The following is a 22,773-nucleotide window of genomic DNA, read 5'->3' on the forward strand; positions in this document are numbered from 1 at the left end:
CAGTAGATATTCACGCAGTTCTCAGTGTTTCAAATGTAGATCATTTCAAAGCACATCAAAACACCAATCCTTCCCAGGAGCAGCTGCTTGTCCATTAGCTCTTCTTGACCACATATTTTGTTTACTGCTTGAAACTGATGAAGAGTTTCACCAAGACATTGATTCATTCCAATGTCAGCAGTGGGATTCCCTGCTCTGGCACCAGCACTGTGCCTGGGTGACCCCAATCAGCTGGCATGAGCTTGGTGCAAGCCTGACAATGCCTGACAGCTCTGCAGGGACCTGAGTGGAGCTGTTGAGCCTTTGCTCAACACCTGGAACATGCAGGTCCATGGGCAAAAGTCTGGACAAAGAAAGTGATGAAGTAACTCCTGCAACACACCCCAAACACTTGGATTGCCAAGGCACGTGAGCTCTGCTGAGCTGTTGGTCAAACAGGGGATGCTGTTACTGCAGTCTGGTGACAGGTCTGTCTATCCTTCACAATATTTTCCCAGTGAGGATGTTTTTTTATGCTGCTCCAGGTTCTTCATCACTCCCTGCACTGGCAGTGAGGGGAACAGGGCCATTTTCCTCTCTGCCTGTAGCTACACACACTGCTACAGCAGTGATATGAAATTATTCACTCTGTCTCTTAAAATGTCTACAGAAGATGAGATACAACAATTGCTCCAGGAAGTGATGCTCAGCCACTCTGACTGATCACCCTGTGCCCTGTCACCCATCTGTTACCTCTGCCATTCCCTGCTGGCTCCAGTGCAAATCAGGCCCTGAAACACTCCAGTGAAGAGGGCAAAGGTCTGTCACATAACTGCATCTCAGAGATGAGCTCTGGGCTTAGCCTGACACCCCAGAACTGTGGAATGTCCCTGTGGTCACCCAGTGCAGAACTGTGTCCCACACAATGAGGTCTGGAACAGAACTTCCTCTGTGAATGTTTTCAGTACTGAAGTGAGTCCCAGTGAGTTCCAGCCAGAGAATTCATGCTCTGAAACACTGCTTCCAGCCAGCTCTGCTCCCTGGTCCTTGGCACACCCACTTCTTCCCAGGCACCTCATGGAGCTGGAGAGGCGGATCCAGCCCCGTGGTGCCCAAAGGCAGCCCCCAGGGAGGTGTTCCTGATACCTGAGCTTATGAAACCTGCCCATTCCAGATGCAAACAAAACGCACTGGAAAGCTGCTTTACCTGCCAGAGAAGCATCTGTTAGACTGACAAATCAGGGCCGTGCACAGGGGACAGATATTTACTTCTGACAAAACCCCACCCACCCTGCTCAGCCCAGCAGATCTCACCAGGGGCTGGAAATTAGTAAGATCTTTGCATTGTCAACTCCTCTTGCCCAAATGGAAAAGTACACCTGAAGCTTCCCAAAGGAGGATCTGCTTTCTGGGTGGCCTGACTGGATGGGAACTATCAAGGGCAGCAAAGGGGGCTTGCATCTCCCCACCACAGTCCCTTGTTCTGCAGCACTGCACCTGCCCTGAAAGGTCTGACCAGAGAGGTGAGGGCTACACCACCAAAACCTGGGCTCAGCAGGCCCAGCAGGTGGGTGCTGGGGGACGCTGCTGCCTGTCCTGCTGCCCAGGGTGCCTGTCCATCCACCCACTGCACACAGAGCACTCACAGGCATAGCATAGTCAGCCCATCCCTTCCTAGGGTTCACTATTCCAGACTGTTTCCCCATACCTGAGCAGCACTCCAGTGGGGGCTGTAACTCACCTGAGACTCCAGCCAAACCTTCTCTAGTTAAATTAATTAAAACACACTTCTGACAAGGGTGCAAAGAGGAAATCCCCTCTGCTTCACACAACTTATTGGCACCAGTGGGAAGGCTCCTGCTGCCCTGTCTCCATGAGCTTACAAGGCTCGTTCGAGCCTCCTCCCACCCGTACAGCGCTGAACTTGTTCTGTGCGCGCAGCGCTCTGCTGCGTAGGGCGATTGCCCCCTGCCAGTGCCCGACCCTCGGAGCGGCACCGCTCGGGTCTGTGCCTTGTCGGGTCCGGCTCATGGGCTGCTCCCGGATCATCCTGCGGCTCCGCTCCCGGTTCCGGCCCCCATCCCGGCCCCGATCCCGCTGCTAGTCTCGATCCCACTCCTGATTCCGATCCCGGTCCCCATCCCGGTCTCGGTCTCGGTCCCACCGCACCTGCGGGACCGGAGCGCACCCCGGCCGCGGCCGAGCCACGCCCCCTCCACCGTTTAGCCAATGAGCGCGAGGGAGCCCTGGCCAACAACCAATGGGAGCGCGGCGGCCGCGCCCCCGCCCCCTACTTGAGGCGCTCCGCGCGGCCGCGCGCTTGCAGAGGCGGCGGCGGGAGCGGCGAGCGGGAGCGGCCCGGGAGCGCACGGAGCGCCCGGCGCTGCCCCGCACCGCGCCCGAGGGAGGGGCCGCTCCCATGGAGGCATTCCCGGGCACCAAGCTGGAGCAGCACCGGCACCTCCCGCCCGTGGAGTGCCTGCCGGGCTCCCGCTACGGCGGCCGGAGCCACAGCGCCTGCGGGAACGTCTTCAACTCCTGGAACGACTACCTGGGGCTGGCCACGCTCATCACCAAGGCCGTGCGGCCCGGCAAGGGCTTCGGCCCCGAGCCCCCCTCCGTGGTGGTGGCGGCCGCCGTGCCGCCGGCCGAGGAGGAGGAAGAAGAGGAAGAGGAGGAGGAAGAGGCGGCGGGGCCGTACTTCGAGGGCGCGCTGGACTTGCACGACCTGGAGCTGTGCGGGCATCACCACCACCACCACGGCGAGGGGCTGCTGGAGGAGCGCTTCGCCGAGTTTAGCCCCTTTCCCGGGCGCGGCGGCCCCGCCGCCGTGGTGTTCGACTGCTCGGGGGAGCACCCGGGCCGGGAGGGCTCTGCCCACGCCTGGGGCGGCGTGGTGGTGGCGGGGCGGCTGCCGGCGCACCCGCGGGCCGCCTCCCGCCTGCTCAAGCCCGAGCTGCAGGTCTGCGTCTTCTGCCGGAACAACAAGGAGGCGGTGGCCCTCTACACCACGCACATCCTCAAGGGACCCGACGGCCGCGTCCTGTGCCCGGTGCTGCGGCGCTACACCTGCCCGCTCTGCGGCGCCAGCGGCGACAATGCCCACACCATCAAGTACTGCCCCCTGTCCAAAGTGCCGGCGGCCCGGCAGCTCCGGCACGCCCGGACCGCGCTGGGCAGGAAGGGCCGCTAGCGGCCGGGACCCCCGGGCCTCGCCCCGCGCCCCCCAGCGCTGACACCGCCCCGGCCCCCGCCCCGGGGCGGCCGCTGCGCGCTGGAACGCGCGGAGCCGGGCACGGGCACTGCGAGGCGGAGATGCGCTGTGTTTGTTTATTGTAAGAAAAAATATATCTCTATGTGATTTTTATGGAGACGGCGAGATCTGACTGGGTTGGGGTGCGCGGGGGGTCCGGGGTTAAACCCGCAGCCGGGGAGGTGGCGGGGGTCCCGGTGCCGGCGGCGGGGCAGCGCCGCCTTCTGCCGCCCGCCCGGTCCGAGCGCTCCGTGCCGGCGGGGCAGCGGCGGGAGAGCTGCTCTTCGCTGCCAGCTAATAGCAGGGTGTTTAATTAGGGTACGACACTCCGCCTTTCAGCTCTTAAACATCCCAGCGGTTTCCTTCGCCGGTTTTAAAACCGGTGAGCGAATCGCCATCGAAGCTGTCCTCGGTAATTCGCACCTGCTTGCCGGAATCGCAGTATCCGAGCGGTCACCCTTCCATCGTGGGCGCCGATGGCGCTGGTCTCGCAGGTCCCCGTGTGGAATACGCAGCTTTAGGGAAGGTCTGAGGGGAGAAAACATCCAAGTGCGTGTTTGGAAACGTGCTGACTCTGGGCTAGAGTGCAAGCCGAGTCCTTGCTGCTGACAGAACGGCAGTGGAGCAAGCTTTGATGCAGCTGTGTTTGTGGTGGAGAATGGGGGAAGCCTAATGGTAAGAGACCTGGGCAAAGCAGAAAGCTGTGGCCGTAGGAGAATGGAAGAAAGGGAGGTTGTTTATTTTCAGGAGTTCAGAGAATGAGGCTTTAACTCTTTGCAAGTAAAAGAGATCTGCCGATGTGGATAGCAAATCCTTAACTCTACACAGACTGTACAAAGCATAAGAATTAGGCTGAAGTTCTGAACCACTCTGGGTGATGGCAGTTCCTTGGTACTGAATATCAGCCAGGGCTATATCACTTCTAATCCCCAAGTGAAAAAAAAGGGTTTTTTTCGGTTGGTTTGTCTGTTTGTTGTTGCTGTTTTGTTTTGGGGTTTTTTGTTTGTTTTTAGTTGGGTGGGCTTTTGTTTGTTTGTTTTGTTTTGAGTTTTTTTGGTTTTTTTTTTTTACTCAGTTTTAGGACAAGGAGCAGCAGCAGTTTGGAGTTTGAGTACTCTGGAGCAGAGAGATGGGTGCTGGAGTTTGCAGTGCAGAGGGTCACACTGCTGTGCAGCAGGGAGGTGAAGAGAGCCTTGTTCAGAAACTGCTGGGACATCACCAGGAAGATGAGAAAGGAGATGGGACAGGAAAAGGGAACTAGGAAAGTGAGGAGCAATCCACACTCGTGTGGTTTCCTTTTGAAAAGCTGCTCAGCAGGGTGGCAGATGGGGTCAGGAGAGCAGGACAGTCAAGGATGGAGTCAAAACATGTGTGGGATGGGTTGTGGATGAGGACCCAGGGTTCATTAGTCACTGCTGTTGCCTCCCAGCCACAGCAATTAGGAGGGAGAATCTGATTTGTGTGGAAGTGTTCCCTTAAATCTCCATCAGATGGCTCCAAAGATGGTGTCAGGTCTAATTATCAAATGCAGTGGGGTTTACATTAAATAACACTCAGTGGCTGCAACTATCCTTGTGCCAGCCTTGTGCTAAATACATTACATTTTGTTTCTTGCTCTATGGGGAGTGCACCACAGGCTGTTCTAAGCTGTTAAAGTTAGATATGTTTGGTTTTGTGATTCCTGGTCCACATAGGTTCAATCTGTGCCCACCACACATTAGAATCAAGCTCCAGTGTGATGCTGTGGGAAGAGTTTCCTTCTGTACTTTTGTTACCTCCTTGTGGGAAGTTTGAAGATCCTTATATACATTTTAATGCAGTTGACTGTGGCTGGACACAAAAGCAAGAAAGATCAAAGAAAATCTGTCTCGGGTGTTTTCTGAGGGTTAACTGGCCGGGCTGGATTGGAGGTGTTTGCCAAGACCCTGCCCCTCCTCTCTGCTCTTTCCATTAAGCTGCTGTGCAGCACCAGCCCTATAGCAATGCCTGAAATCCCTCAGGATAACAGCAGATCCTGTGTCCTGGATGGCACTGGCCTTCTGCAGAGCCCGTGTGAGAGGAAAACTTGTGTCCACAGCCTGTAGCTCCTGGTTCTGTTCTCCAGGGAGCTGCAGCCTTGCTTTGGAAAGGCCAGGAGCTGCCTGGCCTCGCTGCTACCCAGCACTGGGCATCTCATCAAAGGCTTAACAGGTAAAGTGTGAGAGTAACAGCTTCAAAACCAGTTGGGGGTGGGGGAGGTAAAAAAAAAAACAAAAACAAATCTCAGCCTACTGCAGAAAGATGACAGGATTCAGCAAAAGCCAGCCTGACAGCAATGCTCTTCAGTTACTTTATGTAATCATTCAACAGGACAACTTGCCCTTTAAAGATTTACAAGTGTGAATCTAACAAAGACTAAACCTTAAAGGATTTTTCGATTGGCTTTTTGAAGTAAGCTCCTGTGATTTCTGGCATAGCAGCACACTCCTTGTGGCACTGAGTGAGCAGAAAGATGCTTGTTCTTGGTCACTCTGAAAAGGTTATTACAATAGACAGTGTTTGTATTGCTACTTTGACTCCTTAAATACAGGGAACTGTTTGCATTAGTAATTCAAATTCTAGGAACAGCAAAGAGCTTAATCTGAAATCTATGAAAAGTTACTCACTCTTTTCACTCTTCTACAGGCATTTGCAAATCAAAATATTATGGTCACTTGTTTAAACTTGTGCATGCAAGTCATGGAATCTTTCCTATAGTGATAGTCTGGCAAGGGGAGTCAACACAATGTTGGATAATCATCCTCCACTGGTGCTAGTCTTAGCAAAAAGCAAGCTGCTTTTAATTAGAAACTATTCTCAGGTGTGTAGGTAACTTGATTCAGCTGAAGTCAGGTAAGTCTGTGCCCATCTTCCGTGGAAATTCTGTTTGGGCAGGTTGCTGTCAGTCTGCTGACCAGTGCTTCAGATAGATGCCATAGGACCAAACCACAATGGCTATGAATTTTTTTTTTTTTTTTACAGTGCCAGTTTGACCCACCAGGTATATAGATGAATTTTTACTGGAGATGAGTTGCTAAGAGTTGCATAATAAGGTATAATTCTAAAAAGCCTGTTTTCTGGACAAAGCAAGTGATTCACTAAAAATGGAACAAGGTTTAGCAAAGCCTCCTGCTCAAGAAAGGGCTAACAGAGCTTAATGTGCATCAAGGGAGGCTTTGATTAGCAAAGTGCAGTGGAATAGTTTTTAGAATCTCCATCCTACTGTAATTAAATGCATTAATTTTATTTAAGAGGATGAGCAGACAAAGTGTAGAACATTTCAGCTCCAGCTGGTCCTGCCATGGCAAAAAAAGGGAGAATTGAGTGTTTTTGTTACTCCACTAGAGTGCCTACTTCTTGCAATGCTGCAGTAAACCACAGGATGGGCACTACTGCCTGAATCAGAGGTACATTTTGGATCTTGCATTTCACTGACCTAATGCCTTCCCTTTGTAGGCTGGCACCATCCAGCAGTCCCCTTTAGCCACAGGAGGAAAACTTGCTTACATGCAGCAGCTCCTGCCAATGACAGCAGCCCAAGGACGAGAAACTGACAAAGATATCTTTCATTTACAGCAAGACAAGCCTTCCAGTTCTCTTGCTGTCTGAGATGGCTCCTGGCTGCCCACCAGCCCATGCCAACATCCTCATGGCCTCACTGAGGTCACCAAAGTCATGACTGCAATTGTGGCTGTGCCCAGTCAGGAGTAGCACCACTGCACCCTGCAGTTCTCATAAATATGGATTTTGTAAAAAAAATATTAGTTTTTATAGATAAAGCACTCTAGAGAAACCTTAAATATAATGGCAGTTATGCCCCCCTTCTGCTGAGGACCCTGATGGCCCTCAGGCCTGCCCATGGGCTGGGTCAGTGTCTGGGCTGCTCCTGGAGCAGGAAGGAAACAGCACTTGTCATACCTGACACTGCCCTGCTGGAGGTTTATTTTAATCCAGCAACATTTGCATCCATTCTAACAGCAGCAGCCTTAAGTTCTGCCTTGTAAATACGGCCTGTCACAGTTTGTATTCTTCTAAGGTTCACTGAAAAAATTAGCTGTTGAACAGAATGGGACTCAAACAGGGTAAAGACTGACACAGAACTCATTTGGCTTCATCAGCATTTTCAGGTTACCAAATTTTGTGCTCATGTTTAATGATGGTAGGAGATGGAGGTTTGAGCTGTTGGATTTGGTCAGCAGAGGTTTTTGATCACTGTCAGTCTTGTGTCTAAACAGATCAAGCAATAAAATAAACACACTGGCATGCCTGCACAGCTCACATCTCCCCAGCCTCTTCTCAAGCTGCCCAGCTCTGAGAATGTAACACTCACTGACAACATTACCACAATCTCAAATAATGCAAATTAATAACACAGATTAGGAAACAGCTTTAGCTGGTGCAGGGATGAGTAACACTCATCCCCGTGTGAAAGTGTCTTTGTGTGGATACAATTAAAACTATGCAACTGAAGGTATAATCACTATTTACATATTACAAGGCTGGAGAAAGGCAAATGTTGTGCCTGTCATTGATAAAAGGCTGAAAGGACCATCTGAGAAAGCACAGGCCAGATGGTATCACTTCAGTTCCTGGGAGAATCAGAGGAAATCCTTTCAGAACATCTTTTTGAGGATGTGCAGAAGACAACTGCGAACAGCTGGAATGGAATTACTGAGGGTAAGCCATGCCTGGCTCACCTGCCTTCTATAATAAAATATCTTTGTGGAGAAGGGAAGGAGCACTGGATGTTCATCTCAACTTGAACAAGGCTTTCAGCACTGTCTCACACACTGTCCTTGCACCCAGCTCAGGATGCTGCAGCCCACATAACAAAGGGGGCAGAAAACCTGGCTGGGTGTCTGGGCTCAGCACTGTGGGCAGGGGCTGGGCTGGAACCATCCCCCAGGCCTGGAGGCAGCCACAGGATGACACTGAATGGGACCCCAGCCCGCATGGCTGGACAGGGCTGCTGGCCAAAGGGATGGACAGGAGCCTGCTGAGCCCAAGAGGGAGCAGGGCAGGGGCCTGCCCAGCCAAGGAAGGAGCCCAAACACCTCTGGGCCCTGGCAGGGGAAAAGGTGAGCATGAGCCAGCAGAGCCCAGGCTGTTTGAGCTGGGCACTGAACTGTCTGGGCCTGGGTGCCAGCCTGGAGAAGGGAAGTGTCCCACTCAGTTCACCTCATCTTTCCTGTGTGCTCTTTGGGGTGCCATTCCCCCCACATAAGGACTCAGCCAAATGTGAGTTCAGCAGAGGACCAGCACAGTGTCCAGGGCTGGAGCACACACCTGGGAGGAAAGGTTGAGAGGACAGGGCTTGTTCAGCCTGGAAAAAGGAACACCTCACAGCAGTCACCCATTTCCTACTAGGAAGTTCTCTGGAAAATTCCAGCTCTCTACAGTAGCACACTGAGCAGAGAGACACAGGGCAGAAGCCAAAAGAGAGGTTTAAATTTTTTGAGGGCCACAAAAATGACCAGAGAGCTGGAGCAGCTCCACTGTCAGGAAAGCCTGAGAGCTGGGGGTTTTCAGCCTGAAGAAGGCTCCATAGAGCCCTAACTGTGGCCTTTGAAGGGGGGCTGTAAGAAGGATGGGCACAGATTTTTTGGCAGATTTTGTTGTGATAGGAAAAGGGATAATGGTTTTAAACTGAAGAATGGTTGATTCAGATAAGATGGAAGAGGTTTTTCAACAATGAGGGTGGAAAAAATGGCATAGATTGCCCAGAGAAAGGGTGGGTGCCTCATCCCTGGAAGCATTCAAGCTCTGAGCAATGTGACCTAGTTGAGTATGTCCCTACTCATTGCAGCTGAGGGCTGGACTGGATGTCCTTTGAGGTCCCCTTCCACCCCAAACCATTCTGTGTCACTGATTTTTCACTCTGGAGCAGGCAAGCATTGGAAGAGGCTTCCCAGAACAGTTTTGCAGTCCTCAGCCTCAGAGGTCTTCAAAACCACACTGGACAAACACAGTTGTAAGCATCACAGGAATTTCACAGTCAGCAGTGGAGTGAGCTCCTGTGTCCCCTTTAACAGCATCCAGTGACCCAGAATGCAAGGACAGCAGGAGGGTGGCTGAAGAATAGCAGCACCCCTACTCCAGATCCAATAAGCACCATTACAGGATGGCTGCTGGTCTCTAGTTCCATCCTTTTTGGGACTGTATAAAGAAAAAAAATACAGGTTGGTTTTTTTTTTATGCTTGGAAAACACTACTTCTCAAAAGGAGTCCTGTGACTCAATCAGCAATGACATGACAGGATCCAAAGACACAAAAATCAAGGCCTGAGAAGATGCTGAGAGCAAGTGAGATGCTGAGAGAACTTGCTCTGAGAGCAAGTTTTTCCCAAGAAAACTACTGGCACTGGATAACCCGGAAGAGGACAGGAAAAGGACAAGAGGAGTATTACAAATTCTGTTTACACACCAGGTTTCTCAGGGAGAAACTAGCCCAGGTGTTCTCACCTTCTCCTTCTGGTGCAGAACAGGTCTGAGAACAGAAAATGGTTGTTCAACAGCTGTTTTGCATGAACACATGGTGCAGGACTCACCAAAAAGTAAAGACACTACATCAGCTAATTCCTTAACTTGTTTATTTATCATTGAAGAAACACACAGCAGCAAGTTCTGTGTTGGCTTCAGTGTGACCAGATTGTTCCTTGTTGTTACTGCACCCCAGCTTTATAGTCAACACAGCCATTACTACAGATCACTTTTTTGGAAAGGGAAAGAATTGACCCTGAAGACAAAGAATTGGGGGGAAAATTGAACAATTTCTCCAAAACCACACATTTTAAATATGACAATATTTATAAATCCTTGAAAGGCATGAATTATCCAGTAATGGAAAAAGCAGTTGTGATATTGGCAACAGAAAGTACATAGCCATATGCTTACCAAAACACAAATTGTAAAAGCTGCAAGTTTGATTTGTACACTGCAGCAGTGTGTACATTACTGGAACAATGACTGCAAAGTGGCCTCAGAGGCATTATGGATTCAAGTAAATCTACAGAAAATATCCCAGTGTAGCTAATTCACAATGTTTATTGTATTCAATTCAAATTTAAACAACTTACTGAATTTAGATAGTGATAAAATATCTCAGAAACAGCCTGCCCTCAAAAATACCTATGTAAAAGAGGGCTTTTCTACTTTTTGGCTAATTATGCAAATTCTTTTAGCTCCGCTTTTTCAATAATTCCACTGTGTGAACAGAGGCGTTTTCAAATGCATGTCCTGTGACAATAATACCCCATTCCAAACTAAGAGAGACTAAAAATAAAAAGGGCAGCCTGTTTTTGGTGCGAAAGAGAAGCTGTACTGAAGACAGCTCTTGGGCTTGCTTCTTTTTATTTTAGCAACAAATGACCCATGAAATAAGCATCATTTGAAATCTCAAAAACTGGCATTCAATTTCCAACCTTCTGCTGTGAGTTTTGTGCATGATCAATCTATATGAGTAAGTAATTCATGCTTTCATGTTACCTCAAAACATTGGTTAAAGAATTCCAATTCAGAATGTTTATAAGCACAAATATAATCTGTGGATTCCATCAAATCAAAGCTAAAACATCGGTTAAACTCTGTGATTTCCACTTAACGTCGTACAGTGGTCCACCCCTCTTCGTCTGTCTCGTTTTTAGTGCGGCGTGCGGGCTCACGCTCCTTCTCTGTTTTCCAGGATCCTTTCTCCTTCTCCCCGTCCCTTTCCCGCTCTTTGGATGCTGCTGGGGGAGCAGCAGCTGGAGGAGCAGCAGGAGCAGGGCCCGAGCGCCGCGCCGGTTCCCGCTCCTCCCCGCGCTCTTCCCTCCTGTCATCGGCGCGTCGCCACGAGCTCGCTGCGGTGCGGGGAGAAAGAAAAACAACTCAGTCACGCTCCAGCAGCAGCCTGCAAGAGTTCCAACAAACAGCCCCGACCCTGGCAGTGGGATTTACTGATCCTCAGCCCTGCCAACAGGAATACGATGACAATGGCCAAATACAGATTTTAATTTTATAGCAAAGTACAGCAAAACTACTCAAAACTCTTACTGGGTTTGGGACTGTGGTGAGCAAGTCCCCTTTAAAACACAGGAACTGCAGTAAGAATGTTCTACTGATGTACATGATTTTATGGTGTAAAAATATATTCTTATATTAGCAGAATGCAAAAGTGTCTCCTCAGAAATGACTGAACCCTGAAAACACAAATCCTGATTTAAAAACATCTGTGGAAAATGTTTGCTATTATTAAAAGAGAGGAAACAGCTTTTCAGCCTACTGAAATCAAAGGTAAAATGGTACTGAATTACATGACTCCACTGGTAACAGCATCCACCACCCTTTACTGTATGAAAAACTGTTCATTCCCACCAAAAATGATGCTAAGAGTTCCACCCCAGCTGTGTGTGAGCAAAGCTGTGGCAGATGCCAAGAAGACAAATCCCAAAACTTCTTGTTACATTAAAAATAAAATCTCCACACTGAGAACACTCTGCCTTTCTGTCAGCAGCACTCCTGTGTTTGATGCCATGTTCTGTTCCAGCCTGCTCCCAAGTGCAGAACACCCACACTTTGGGCAGAGACAAAATGAGATTCTGAAGGCAAGAATGCCGGAATTGGAAGATGTGGTGGTCCATCCTGGCTAAATGGATTTGCTGTTACTATATTTTTAGAACACAGCAAAGCATTAATAAATATATGAAATTAATACAGGTCTGTCATCAAAATTAATACCATTAACAGGGTGAAACCCTCATTCAAAAATATTTCTGTCACATTTTAATGGTTTTAAGGAAAGGGTTTTAAGAAATTACTTTCTGAGAGGTCTGTCTTGATAATCTGAACACAAGGACTACATACACCCAGAATATAATCCTATGACAAGTGCATATTTGAAGTATTATCCTCCTACTGTAGATGTGAAATGCTACTAAGATAGAAAACACCACAACTACAAGTAGTTAAGATTCCCTGAAGAATTCTCAATTCTGCCAAAGGTGCTTTTTATTATTTTGGTTATGGAAAGGTGGTTTAAACACAGGCTGAAAATACAACCTATTGCCATGTGACCCCTCCCCAGCAGTGTCAGGAAGAGGGAGGCTCTGTGCAGGATGAAGGACTTTAGGGACACTAAAATGAACGTACGCTCTTCCCGCTCGGATCGCAGCGGGGGTCCTCTCCTGAGGGGCGGCTCCCTGTCGTCACCACGTCGGTCTCTCATGTCACGGCCACCTCTGTCCCACTCCTCACGACGACTCGAATCTCTCCAGCTGGAAGTTTCCTCAGCTGGCCCTCTCCTCCAACCGCCTTCATCCCTTTGGCCATGAAAAACATAAAAATGAAATGTTAGGATTTTTATCTTTGCTATGGAAAGGAGCAGTAATAAATCACAACACGGATATTTACAGGCCTAGTGGGTATCTATTTAACATACTTCCAAAATTGGTTTTGTTTTCCCAGAGCCTAACATGGAATTCTCTTGATAATAGGTTAAAAAGAAAAATTTAAAAGCATTTTAAGCATTTTGGAATTCCTCCTGTTAACAGATATCATCCTAAAAATAACAAACCAAAAAGGCCCCAAAATGCCCCTATCCATTTGCTGCCCTAAAGTGCTTAGTTTCACACAAAGTAACCCTTGTTCCTTTCACTCAGCAATTCCACGTTATTTCTGTATCAGCAGGGCCCTTTTTTCTTTTTGCAGAAACATTCTAGAAGTACTTAACAGAGCAGTCAGACCTGGGACGCCTGAAACGATCGTCTCGATCAAAATCTCTCTCCCTGTCGAACTCCCGCTCCTTCTCACTTTCATCCCGATCTTTGTCTCGATCCCATTCACGGTCTCCCGAAGGTCTGGAGTCTCGGGGAGGGCCCCAGCTGTCCTCACGAGCCTTCTCCCGTTCTCTCCACCCCCCTGTAAGAAAGAAACACAGTCAAAGGAGCTCGTGACTGACCTCTGATCTCTCTTGTAGACAAAGAGCCCTTTACTTCTGTCACAGGAACTGGTTCTTCAAGTTCTTACTCCTGAAGATCCAACTCAAGATGTTTGTAAGAAGTTTGCACATGGGAGCCACAGAGAAAACCCTGTGCAAGCTGCTAAATGTAAAGCCAGTAATGCACACCTCCTGTCAGGACTGCCTGCAACAGTCCAGCTGGCTGCACTCTGCAGTTTTCAGCAAAAAAACCACAAGGGTCTGGTGCAACACAAGTGCAAGAAGAAGCAAAGGGCGTAGCCCAGACAGCAGATTCCTTTGTGAAAATCAACAAGTGAGGAGATTTTAAGGAAGCAGATTTTTAAAGAATTTACTGTTTTTTAAAGCACTACTTTAAAATGTGACTTTTGTAACCATCCACTTAACACAGTGCACTCTGCAGTACTGCTCTGTCACTTATGAATGGGAGTTCTTTATTATGTAGCCTGCTTTGGTTTCAAATAGAAAAAACTGGAGTGCAAGTTTTGATATTTATAGTAAGTTTTCTAAAGGTTCAGATTACATAATTAGTGTCTATGAAAGCTGACATGGTGCCTGGCAATACATAAGTGAAAAGAACCAGGAAATCAAAATAATATCTAACATTAAAATGTCATCAACAGTTCTGAAAAGAATCAGAAACAGCTCTAGACACCATCAATGACACTTAAGAATACAAATAAACAATACAAGAACAGGATAATTCAGATTTTAAGGGACCTCAGAAGGTCATCTAATCCAAGCTCTGCTCTAAGCAGGACTCTCAGTAAGGGTTAAAAACAAAAAGGGAATGTTAAAAACGTTATCTCTGTACACACAGAAAGGGCTTATCAAAACCACACCCACTTGAATGAAGTAGCAAAATCTTCCTTTAGGAGATGAACTTCAGACATGTGGAAGGGGTAGGGAAAGAGTCCAAGGTGTGCTAATCTAGTGAGAATGCTCCCAGCAGAGCATTCAACTTGCATATTTTGCTTTTGCACACAGGGAAGTGACCAATGTTAAGTGTGTGATCATCACGTATCTTCCAGACATGCAATTTTCTTTTAATTCAACCAAATGAAAAGGTTTAAATATACTAAGTGGAGGAGTGTCCACATAAACCAAATTAATCCAGATGTTTTCAGAGCTGATTCTCCGATCTCTGGCATCAAGTATGTTACATCCACTATCTATGAGGACAACACACACTTTGGAGGGAGGATTATTGTTTGTATGTTTTACCTGGTTTACCAAATGGTCTCCAAGGACCTGGCCTCGAGTCCTCACCGCCACGCCATGGGCCCCTGTCATCGTCTCTCCTGGAGAGCCTGTCATCGTCCGCGTTCCGCCAGGGTCCCCTGTCCTCATCCCGCCGGGCCATCCTGTCGTCATCCAGCCCGCGCCGGGGCCCTCTGTCATCATCCAGCCCGCGCCGGGGCCCCCTGTCATCATCTGCAGCCCGCCAGCTGCCCCTGTCATCATCCAGGGCTCGCCTGGGAGGCCTGTCCTCATCCAGGGCCCGGCGGGGCGGCCGGTCGTCATCCAGCCCGCGCCGGGGCCCTCTGTCATCATCTGCCGCGCGCCAGCTGCCTCTGTCATCGTCCAAGCCGCGCCGGGGGGGCCTGTCGTCATCCAGGGCACGTCTGGGTGGTCTGTCATCATCCAGGGCACGTCTGGGGGGCCTGTCATCATCCAGGGCACGTCTGGGGGGCCTGTCATCATCCAGGGCACGTCTGGGGGGCCTGTCATCATCCAGGGCACGTCTGGGACCCCTGTCGTCATCTGCAGCTCGCCAGCTTCCTCTGTCATCATCCAAACCACGCCGGGGCGGCCTGTCCTCATCCAAGCCACGTCTGGGGGGCCTGTCCTCATCCCCTTCTCGCCTCGGGGGCCTGTCCTCGTCCCCTTCCCGTCTAGGTGGCCTGTCCTCTGCTGATTCTGGAGGACGCTCCTTGTCATCTGCAGGACCACGCCTGGGCAGGTCATCCCCTCGCCGAGGCAGATCGTCCCCGCGGCGGAACGGTCGGTCATCGTCTCGTGGATCTCCTCGACGCCAGTCTCTGCAAAACCACAGGGAATGAGTGAAAAGTGGAAGGTGGCATCCAGCAAAGATTTACATCAACAGCATCAAGCCCCTCAAAGCCATTTCTGACTGCACCCACTTGGTGAGTGGCTCCAAACACACAAAGTGTGCAGTTTCAAAATGCACCTTTTAACGCCCTCATTGCTATGGGAAAGCGGTAGGTCACTGTCCCTACAGCTTCAGTAAAGACTCAGCAGTTCATCATCTCCTTTCAAACTACAGTTTGGACAGTCCCCTGTTGGTTATCTGCTGCAACATCACAGAGAAGAGGGCTTGCTTCTACACCAAGCCTAATTTGGCAAACTTGACCTAAGCCTCAAAAAATCAATACTAAAAAAACCTCACAATCATCAATAAAGTATCCCTCTCTCCAAGCACATGCCAACCCTACACACCATTAACTCTGCTGTCTACAAGATTTTAAACATACATATAGACCATAAACCCTGGTTTTATGACCAAATTAATTTCTTTATTTCAGGAAATTAACCTTCCTCAGAAATAAAAAAAAAAGAAAAAGAAACAAGAAATAAACATCACAGAAATGCTTGGTACCTGCTTTTTGGCAGGAGCAGAGAAGCTGCAGAGGCTGAATCTCATGGATTTAAAAAAAATAAAACCCTAACCAAAACACAACAGAAAGAACACCCCAAGGTTTAGAAATCTACTATACTACTAAAATGTAAACAATAAACTAGCAAGGACTTGCTACAAAACAGCAGATGTAGGGCTTGAAGAGGTGAGAACAAAGAGACAACAGTTTGTGACCACTCAAGAGTCTCCAGAATTTTGAGGAGTTGCAAGCAGTGAATTTCCTGGGTTTGGAAGAATAAGGGAGAATGCAATTATCATTGATCTGTGAGGTAAAAACCAAGACATGGAGATTGTTAATTTCCATTTAGACTCAAATTGGATAATCTTCCCCTTTGAAAAATCTGATTATTTTACCATAAAAGACATGTGGAAGAATGGTTATAATGTTTATCAGATGAACAAGTATTTAATTCATTCAGATACTGTCTCAGTGTCTTAGGATTTTTAAATCTAATTTTAAACTATTACTTTTAAACTACCTCTAATTATCTCTAGGAAAGTTGAATGAGAAATGACTAAGACAAGCTGCATCACTCTGTGTGGAAAAAAACAAATCCATTGAAGGATACAAATAAAATTAAACACAAAATTACAGAATGGTTTGGGTTGGAAGAGACCTTGAAGATTATCTCATTCCACGCCCTGCCATGGGCAGGGACACCTTCCACTATCCCAGGTTGCTCCAAGCCCTGTCCAACCTGGCCTGGAACATTTCCAGGGATGGGACACCACAGCTTATGCAATGTATTTGTAGTGAAAGGCTTCACAAAGCAGTTTCATCCAATTGTTAGATTCTGCAGCTCATGACAAAGTGGATCACTACCAAGAATGGCAACACAGCTTTTAAGGAAAGATGGAATTTTATTTTGTTCATAGAGATATCATGCCCTTCTAAAACATTGCAAGAAATTACCAGAGAGAGAAAGAGTCAATAAACTTGCTTCCACTGAAGTCAGATTAAGCAGTAATGGATTTAAATTGCTGTACTGGAAATTAGGGTTAGACATTTACAAATATCTATCTACCTGCAAAGCTAATTAAGCAATAAAACATACTGCCAGTTGGAATCAGCAGTGTCATCTCCATCAGCACAGGCTTTTAAGAACAACTAGATGTACACCATCAGAAATATTTTTAGCTACAGTTCATCATGATGTGGAGCAGAAAAACAGACAAATGTTTAAAATCTTGTTTTCTACAACTGTATAAACAGTTTTCATTATTAGTGAACATATCCAAAATAAATGTAAACAAGTGTGGATTTTTAAAATATTTTTAAAGTTCAAAGTACATTCATAATATTCTTCCTTCAGAAATCTATCCCTCCCTGTTCAATACAGCTCTTCAGAACTTAGTCTAATTTATGGCATGTGTTTTCTGCTCTGTGACTTACTCTGGGACTTGCACAGTTACTATCAGTTTTCTAAATGGAAAATCTCAGAATTTCATCATCCAGGAACACTGTACTTGCTTGTCATCCTTCTCCATTCTGTATTTACAGAACTGACACCAGTGTTTGAGTGGGAGAGAAGTTGTTAATTTAAAAAGGAATCCAAGGAAGCAAGTTGTTTATCACACACAGAAGGTGCCTGCTTGCCTTCACATATCTAAGCCAAATAAAACAGGAATGTTATCTGAGCATGGCTCCAAGATAAAACCTCTCTCTCATTCTGAGATCCTTACAAAGCAACTTTTTAATAGACAGCAACTTTCCGAGATGTAGAGGCATGAGCTATTACTCAGTTAGTGCAGCTTGAGCAGTAGCAGCAAAATGGGAGCCTCCATACTTTGATCCAGTGTAACTGGAGCTTGGTAAGCCCTGATTACCTCTCCACTGGTGCTCGACGCCATTCAGATTCCGGCTCGCCTCCTCTTCTCCAGGAGCTTTCAGACTCCCTGTCACCCCAACGAGATTCCTGCATGCCAAGAGAAATTAGGAACATTCTCTTTGAATGTTTAAAACAAAGATTTTCAACATATAATTCACTCTTGAGCATGTTATGTCATTAAAAACTCACTTGTCACACTGCAGACCACAGAACTATTAGGAGTTTGAGTAAGTGAAGTATAGTTTTAACTGACTTTATTGTTTCTGCTGCAGTTCAAACAAAAACATGGTTCCCCTTGTGCCATACACTTTACCAGCAGGGGAAGATATATGCAAATACACCAAAAAGTTTATAAAAAGTGTATGAACAATTGAACAGCTACAGTCAGCCAAAGCCACTACCTGTTGACACAAAAGAGATGTTCTAACAGTTTAACTTTTCCTTGGCCTTTATAAAACAGGAATGAACTTAAGTAATTATTTGCTTTTGTGCTTTCTGATCTCATCAGGAAATGTAACTGAATACACTGAAAGCTCTCTGTGGCAAGAACAATTCTGTTCCCAATACCTCAGTGCACAGAAGAGGTGAGGTATTAGTGATTCCCACAGGTTGCAGGGCAGAGCAACCTGTGGGAATCAGCAGTTAAAATGTGTCTCTCCATTGCCAGACAAATCATTTAAATGGATTTTTATGCCTTAACTCCACTACCCGAAACTAGTTAAGCTAAACCATCCAAAATACCTGATTTCACATAATCACACAACCTCTTTATAAGAAGAGTATTCCAGTTTTAAACACCTCTTTGAAAAGTGTTTTTATTTGTCAATATAGGTTAACCAACACCTTGCATATCCACTACTTTGTCGCCTTAAATGCTTTTGAAATTACCCTAAATAACAATGGTGAGCAAAGAATCCCAAAACTGTAAATGGAATTTCTGGAGTGGTACAGGTATCTCTCTCAGAACCTGAGCCAGCTTTTCCACATAATCAAGTGCCCACAGATAGGAGACCCCTTATGTGAAAAATACCCATCATGATTATTTACTTGACAGACTGTCAAAACAATTTATACAAGCTGATAACTTATCTTCATAGTGTTCCTCAATGAAATATGTATTAAACAAAGAGAAAGGCTGTGGGGGATGAAATTTAAAACTAGTTCTCTTGAAAGGTAAGTTTTGAAAGAGTGGGAGTGTAGAAGGTTTATGGTACTTAGTTACATTCTTTTAAACCATTAAACATTTCCAAGTAACTTTTGTTGTTTTATTTCCTGTTGGGTTGGGGTAACAAGTTCTCCCAACCCAAGTTACATTTGTAAAGAGAAAGCTGCACACACATCTTGGGTTTATGTTATTGCATATTTCTTATAAAATACAAAACTATGCTTTTATGTTTAATATGGGAAGGAACATATTAATATGTTTAATATTTTCCTTCGATATCTACTTGAATTTCTGACTTTTGCATGAGTCACTGCACTTGCTTCCAGTAGTTTTTCTTCCTTTTGTATTAAAGGAAATTTTGTCCAATATTCATTTTAGTTTTTATTAATTTAGTTTTTAAACAGCATGGCGATTTTAGCTTCCAGGTAGTTTTTTTATTTTACTTTATTGCTAAACAAGAGATTCCAGATCCTGATGGTGAGCTGAAACTAAATGACAGTAATTCAATTATGAATTTAGCCACTCACATTCTAACTTAAGAAATAAATATAAATAAACAAACCTCTGACTTTACAAAAACCTTATTTCAAATAAACTACTGAAGAAGGAGCAGTCAGAAAGAAACAAACCTGCAGGAATTACCCACCTTCCTTGAAAATGGGTCATCCAGCCCTCTCCTCTCTTCCTCTCGGCGGCGCTCTCTTTCCTCTATCTCCATTTCTCTCTGACGTTTTTTCTTCTCCAGCTCCTCCAGTTTCTTGACCCGCTCCTGGTACTCCCGCTGCTCCTGCTCGCGCTTCTCGCGCTCGATGCGCTCCTTCTCCTCGCGCTCTGCACAGTTGCAAACACACAGAGAACTTGTTACCAACACAAATTCCATTACTCTGCTGCATCCACAGAAGGGTTCCATAATACAGTCTCTCCCCTTGGACTCTATAAAAAATAAACACTCTTAAAAATACAAGCATTTCATATGATGTGTTTAGCTAACCACAGAGCCTGTTTTCTGCAAGTTGCCTAACTCAAAAGCAATAGGAAAAGGACCCTGGATACATCCATTAATGAGACATCTTGAACAGCTAGCAAGAAAGAGTTCCAATACCTGTATGTTAATTCAATGTACAGACCATAACTGTAGCAACTAAAATATCACCAACTACCTCAAACATGGTAAAGGATCCCTCCCTCAGAAAATATCAAACAAAAAAATCAGCTAACAGTGTCAGAAATTTGATATTCATGACTGCTTCTGGTTTTGTTTGTTTTTTAAGTACTGCATTGTGATGAACTCTGATACATAAAATCTTCAATCTCCAATTGACAAATAGGGCAGAAAATCATCCTGCAGTTTGCCAACCACCTCTTCTCCTCTAAAGCCCTGAAAACAGGCTATTAGGGCTATCAGAGACAACAATTAACAAGAAAAGGTGCGTGAGTAATTTACAATTTTGGAGCTCTTGATCTGACACCAATGTTCTTTTCTCTTTAAGATGTTCACAAACAAGTGACCAGAACTCCAACTATAGGCTAAAATCAAAGACTCATTTTTCATTAGCCTCCCTTACTTTATCTCCTCCTTCACTCATGTCTAGGAGCTACAAAGCTTTACCTTCCTGTCGATGCTTCACAGGTAAGCAAGGAAGGTGAGACAACTGGAAGTTGAAAAGACTTCCTCCAAACTCATGAAACAGGAAAACCAGACACTAGCTGTGTTATAAAATGGGAAGGCTCAAGGATGCAAAGAATGAAATAGAATAGAATTCTCAATCCCACCTTTAAGCAGCTGCTCCTCCCGTAGCCTTTGCTCCTCCTCCTCCTTCTCCCTGTAGTAAGTGATGCGCCTCTCCTCTTTGCGCTGCTTCTTGCGTTCCTCCAGACGGTTCCGCCGCTCCTCTGCCAAGCGCTCCTGGAACTGCTTCAGTTTATCCTGAAATACAACGAGACACCTCAGAACACCACACTGTAATGTCTGAGAGCTAGGCAGTTACACAATTGTTAAATAAAGCTACACAGAAACTCAAAACAATGCAACATATTAATTCTGCTCCACTGCAAAATGACCTGTTTGCCATGTCAACCTATTCTGTAATTGATTTAGTATAAAAAAATATACTCCAGCGTAGAAGACATGATCAAATCATCATGTACAGTATTAGTTCTTTATCTGCTTTTTCAGAAAGGAATTGCCTAATAATAATTAATCTGTACCTAAAACATATTACCCAAAATTATCCCTATTATTGCAAAGAATCATATGGAGTTACTAATTTATATCAACATAACAACTCTGCTGCTTTTTTTTTGGTAAAGCTGGTTTTTACTCCCACATAGCCAAATACCCAAAGCTATAAACAGGCAGATAAAGCTGCTTGCCTATGACACCCAGTGATCCCTTACTAATAGCTGTACTGAAATAAATAATTTATCCCCTCTTTTATTTTCCATATTACCTATTCCAGAAACTGTCAAAAATTTCAAGTGATACTACCTAGGAACGGGTGCATGAAATTTAACATAAAAGCCAAAGCAGAAAATTAGCAATTCTACAGTTCTGGACCATTTTAAATACTAATTTTTTTCTAGTTTCATGAAGAACCAGTTTTAGTTCCTCACTTTAGGGGTGTACTTTGTTAGTAATGCCACATCTCATGTACCTCATAAACTGTTCGTCGTGATGCCTTGAGCCTGGCTTCAAATAAATCTCTATCCTCCAACATCCTGGAGAGTCTGCTCTTGTGCTCAAGGGCTTTCTCACGCTCCAGCTGCAGGGTGGTGATCTGAAAACAGAAAATATACAAAGTACAACTTTACTATACATTTGGATTCAATCTACCCCAGCCACTAGAAGGTGAAAATTTCTCTTCCCCTTTCAAAGCAAAGACAGAAGAAATTGCTGTCCACTAAAACAATGAAAGCACACAGCTCACAATTTGTGAATTTGTTTAAAGATTTCAATCTTTCTTTTTTGGAAAGAGCTGGGAAAAAGAAAACAGTGCAAACCTCACTATTTTTCATGCATTGCACTTTATCAACTGAACAAAAAATTCTTACCCTTTCTTCTTCCTGTTGCTCCCACAGCTCCATATCATGCACTCTTTGTTCCTCATAAGCAGTCTTTATTAAAGGAATTTCTTCCAAGCGCTTTGCTCTTTCAAAATAGTCAATCTGAGTAAAGATAACACATCTTTAGTGTGACATAATGCTCACATAAACTGATTTCTGGAGGCTTCTCCAATATAACTGATATTTATGGCAAAATAGCAACAACCACACCGGACCATCTAAGGTCAACCTAACAAAGAACCTGCCTCTACTACTGGCAACTAAGTGTACTCCCAGGCAAGGATGCAGGAATGGAGACAGGCACATCATAATTCTCTCTCAGCATCATCCGTTTTCAGCTCCCAGCATTTCTGTGTTGAAAGTATTTTTATATTTTAAACAGTGGATTTCCTCTCTTGTCCTGAGCTCAAAGCTTTTCATATACAACTATGCACCTTGGAAAGAACTCCTGCATGTCTGTGGCTCACAGCATGAAGATCCAACTTCTACCTACAAACAGCTCTGAACATGGCTCCTGCTGGCTTCATTTGATGCTTCTCACTCCCCTACCCCTTGCAGGCAGTGCAAGAACAACTGCTCCCACCAGCAGCTCTTACAACAGGCACACTCTTACAGACTGGCACCACATCCTCTCTCTAGAAATCTGTCAGACAGAGGGGTACTATTTTACATGGAAGCCAATCTGTATCATTGATAATTCTTGTTGGCCTCCTGTCAAACTTCCAGTTCAGCCACATCCTTTTAGACATAAAGAGACCAGAACTGCAGACAGTGCTCAAAATGCAGAAGAACCAATTTCCCACTGCTGGCAAAGAATGTTAAGTTTGAAGCCCATAATTTAATATGCAAAGCCAAG

General features: G+C 45.8%; 2 protein-coding genes across 2 annotated transcripts in view; one reads left to right on the top strand and one right to left on the bottom strand.

Moving 5' to 3' along the window:
- Nucleotides 1-2,306: 2,306 nt before the first annotated feature.
- On the top strand, nt 2,307-3,350 carry NANOS1 (nanos C2HC-type zinc finger 1). Its single transcript, XM_059852049.1, has one exon. It carries the CDS (start codon nt 2,399-2,401, stop codon nt 3,170-3,172), a length of 774 nt encoding a protein of 257 aa, XP_059708032.1. The 5' UTR covers nt 2,307-2,398; the 3' UTR covers nt 3,173-3,350.
- A 6,472-nt stretch (nt 3,351-9,822) lies between these two features.
- Nucleotides 9,823-22,773, bottom strand: part of EIF3A (eukaryotic translation initiation factor 3 subunit A) — a 28,907-nt gene continuing 15,956 nt past the window's right edge. The window contains exons 14-22 of the mRNA XM_059852048.1: nt 21,906-22,019; nt 21,509-21,631; nt 20,628-20,781; nt 19,501-19,685; nt 17,688-17,776; nt 14,426-15,243; nt 12,969-13,143; nt 12,376-12,545; nt 9,823-11,087 (exon numbers count right to left, since the gene is read on the bottom strand). Coding sequence (XP_059708031.1) covers nt 10,846-11,087; nt 12,376-12,545; nt 12,969-13,143; nt 14,426-15,243; nt 17,688-17,776; nt 19,501-19,685; nt 20,628-20,781; nt 21,509-21,631; nt 21,906-22,019 — 2,070 coding nt within the window. The 3' untranslated portion in view covers nt 9,823-10,845. The remainder of the gene's footprint in view (nt 11,088-12,375; nt 12,546-12,968; nt 13,144-14,425; nt 15,244-17,687; nt 17,777-19,500; nt 19,686-20,627; nt 20,782-21,508; nt 21,632-21,905; nt 22,020-22,773) is intronic.

Source organism: Haemorhous mexicanus, chromosome 7, assembly GCF_027477595.1.
Source record: "Haemorhous mexicanus isolate bHaeMex1 chromosome 7, bHaeMex1.pri, whole genome shotgun sequence".
NCBI lineage: Eukaryota > Metazoa > Chordata > Aves > Passeriformes > Fringillidae > Haemorhous > Haemorhous mexicanus.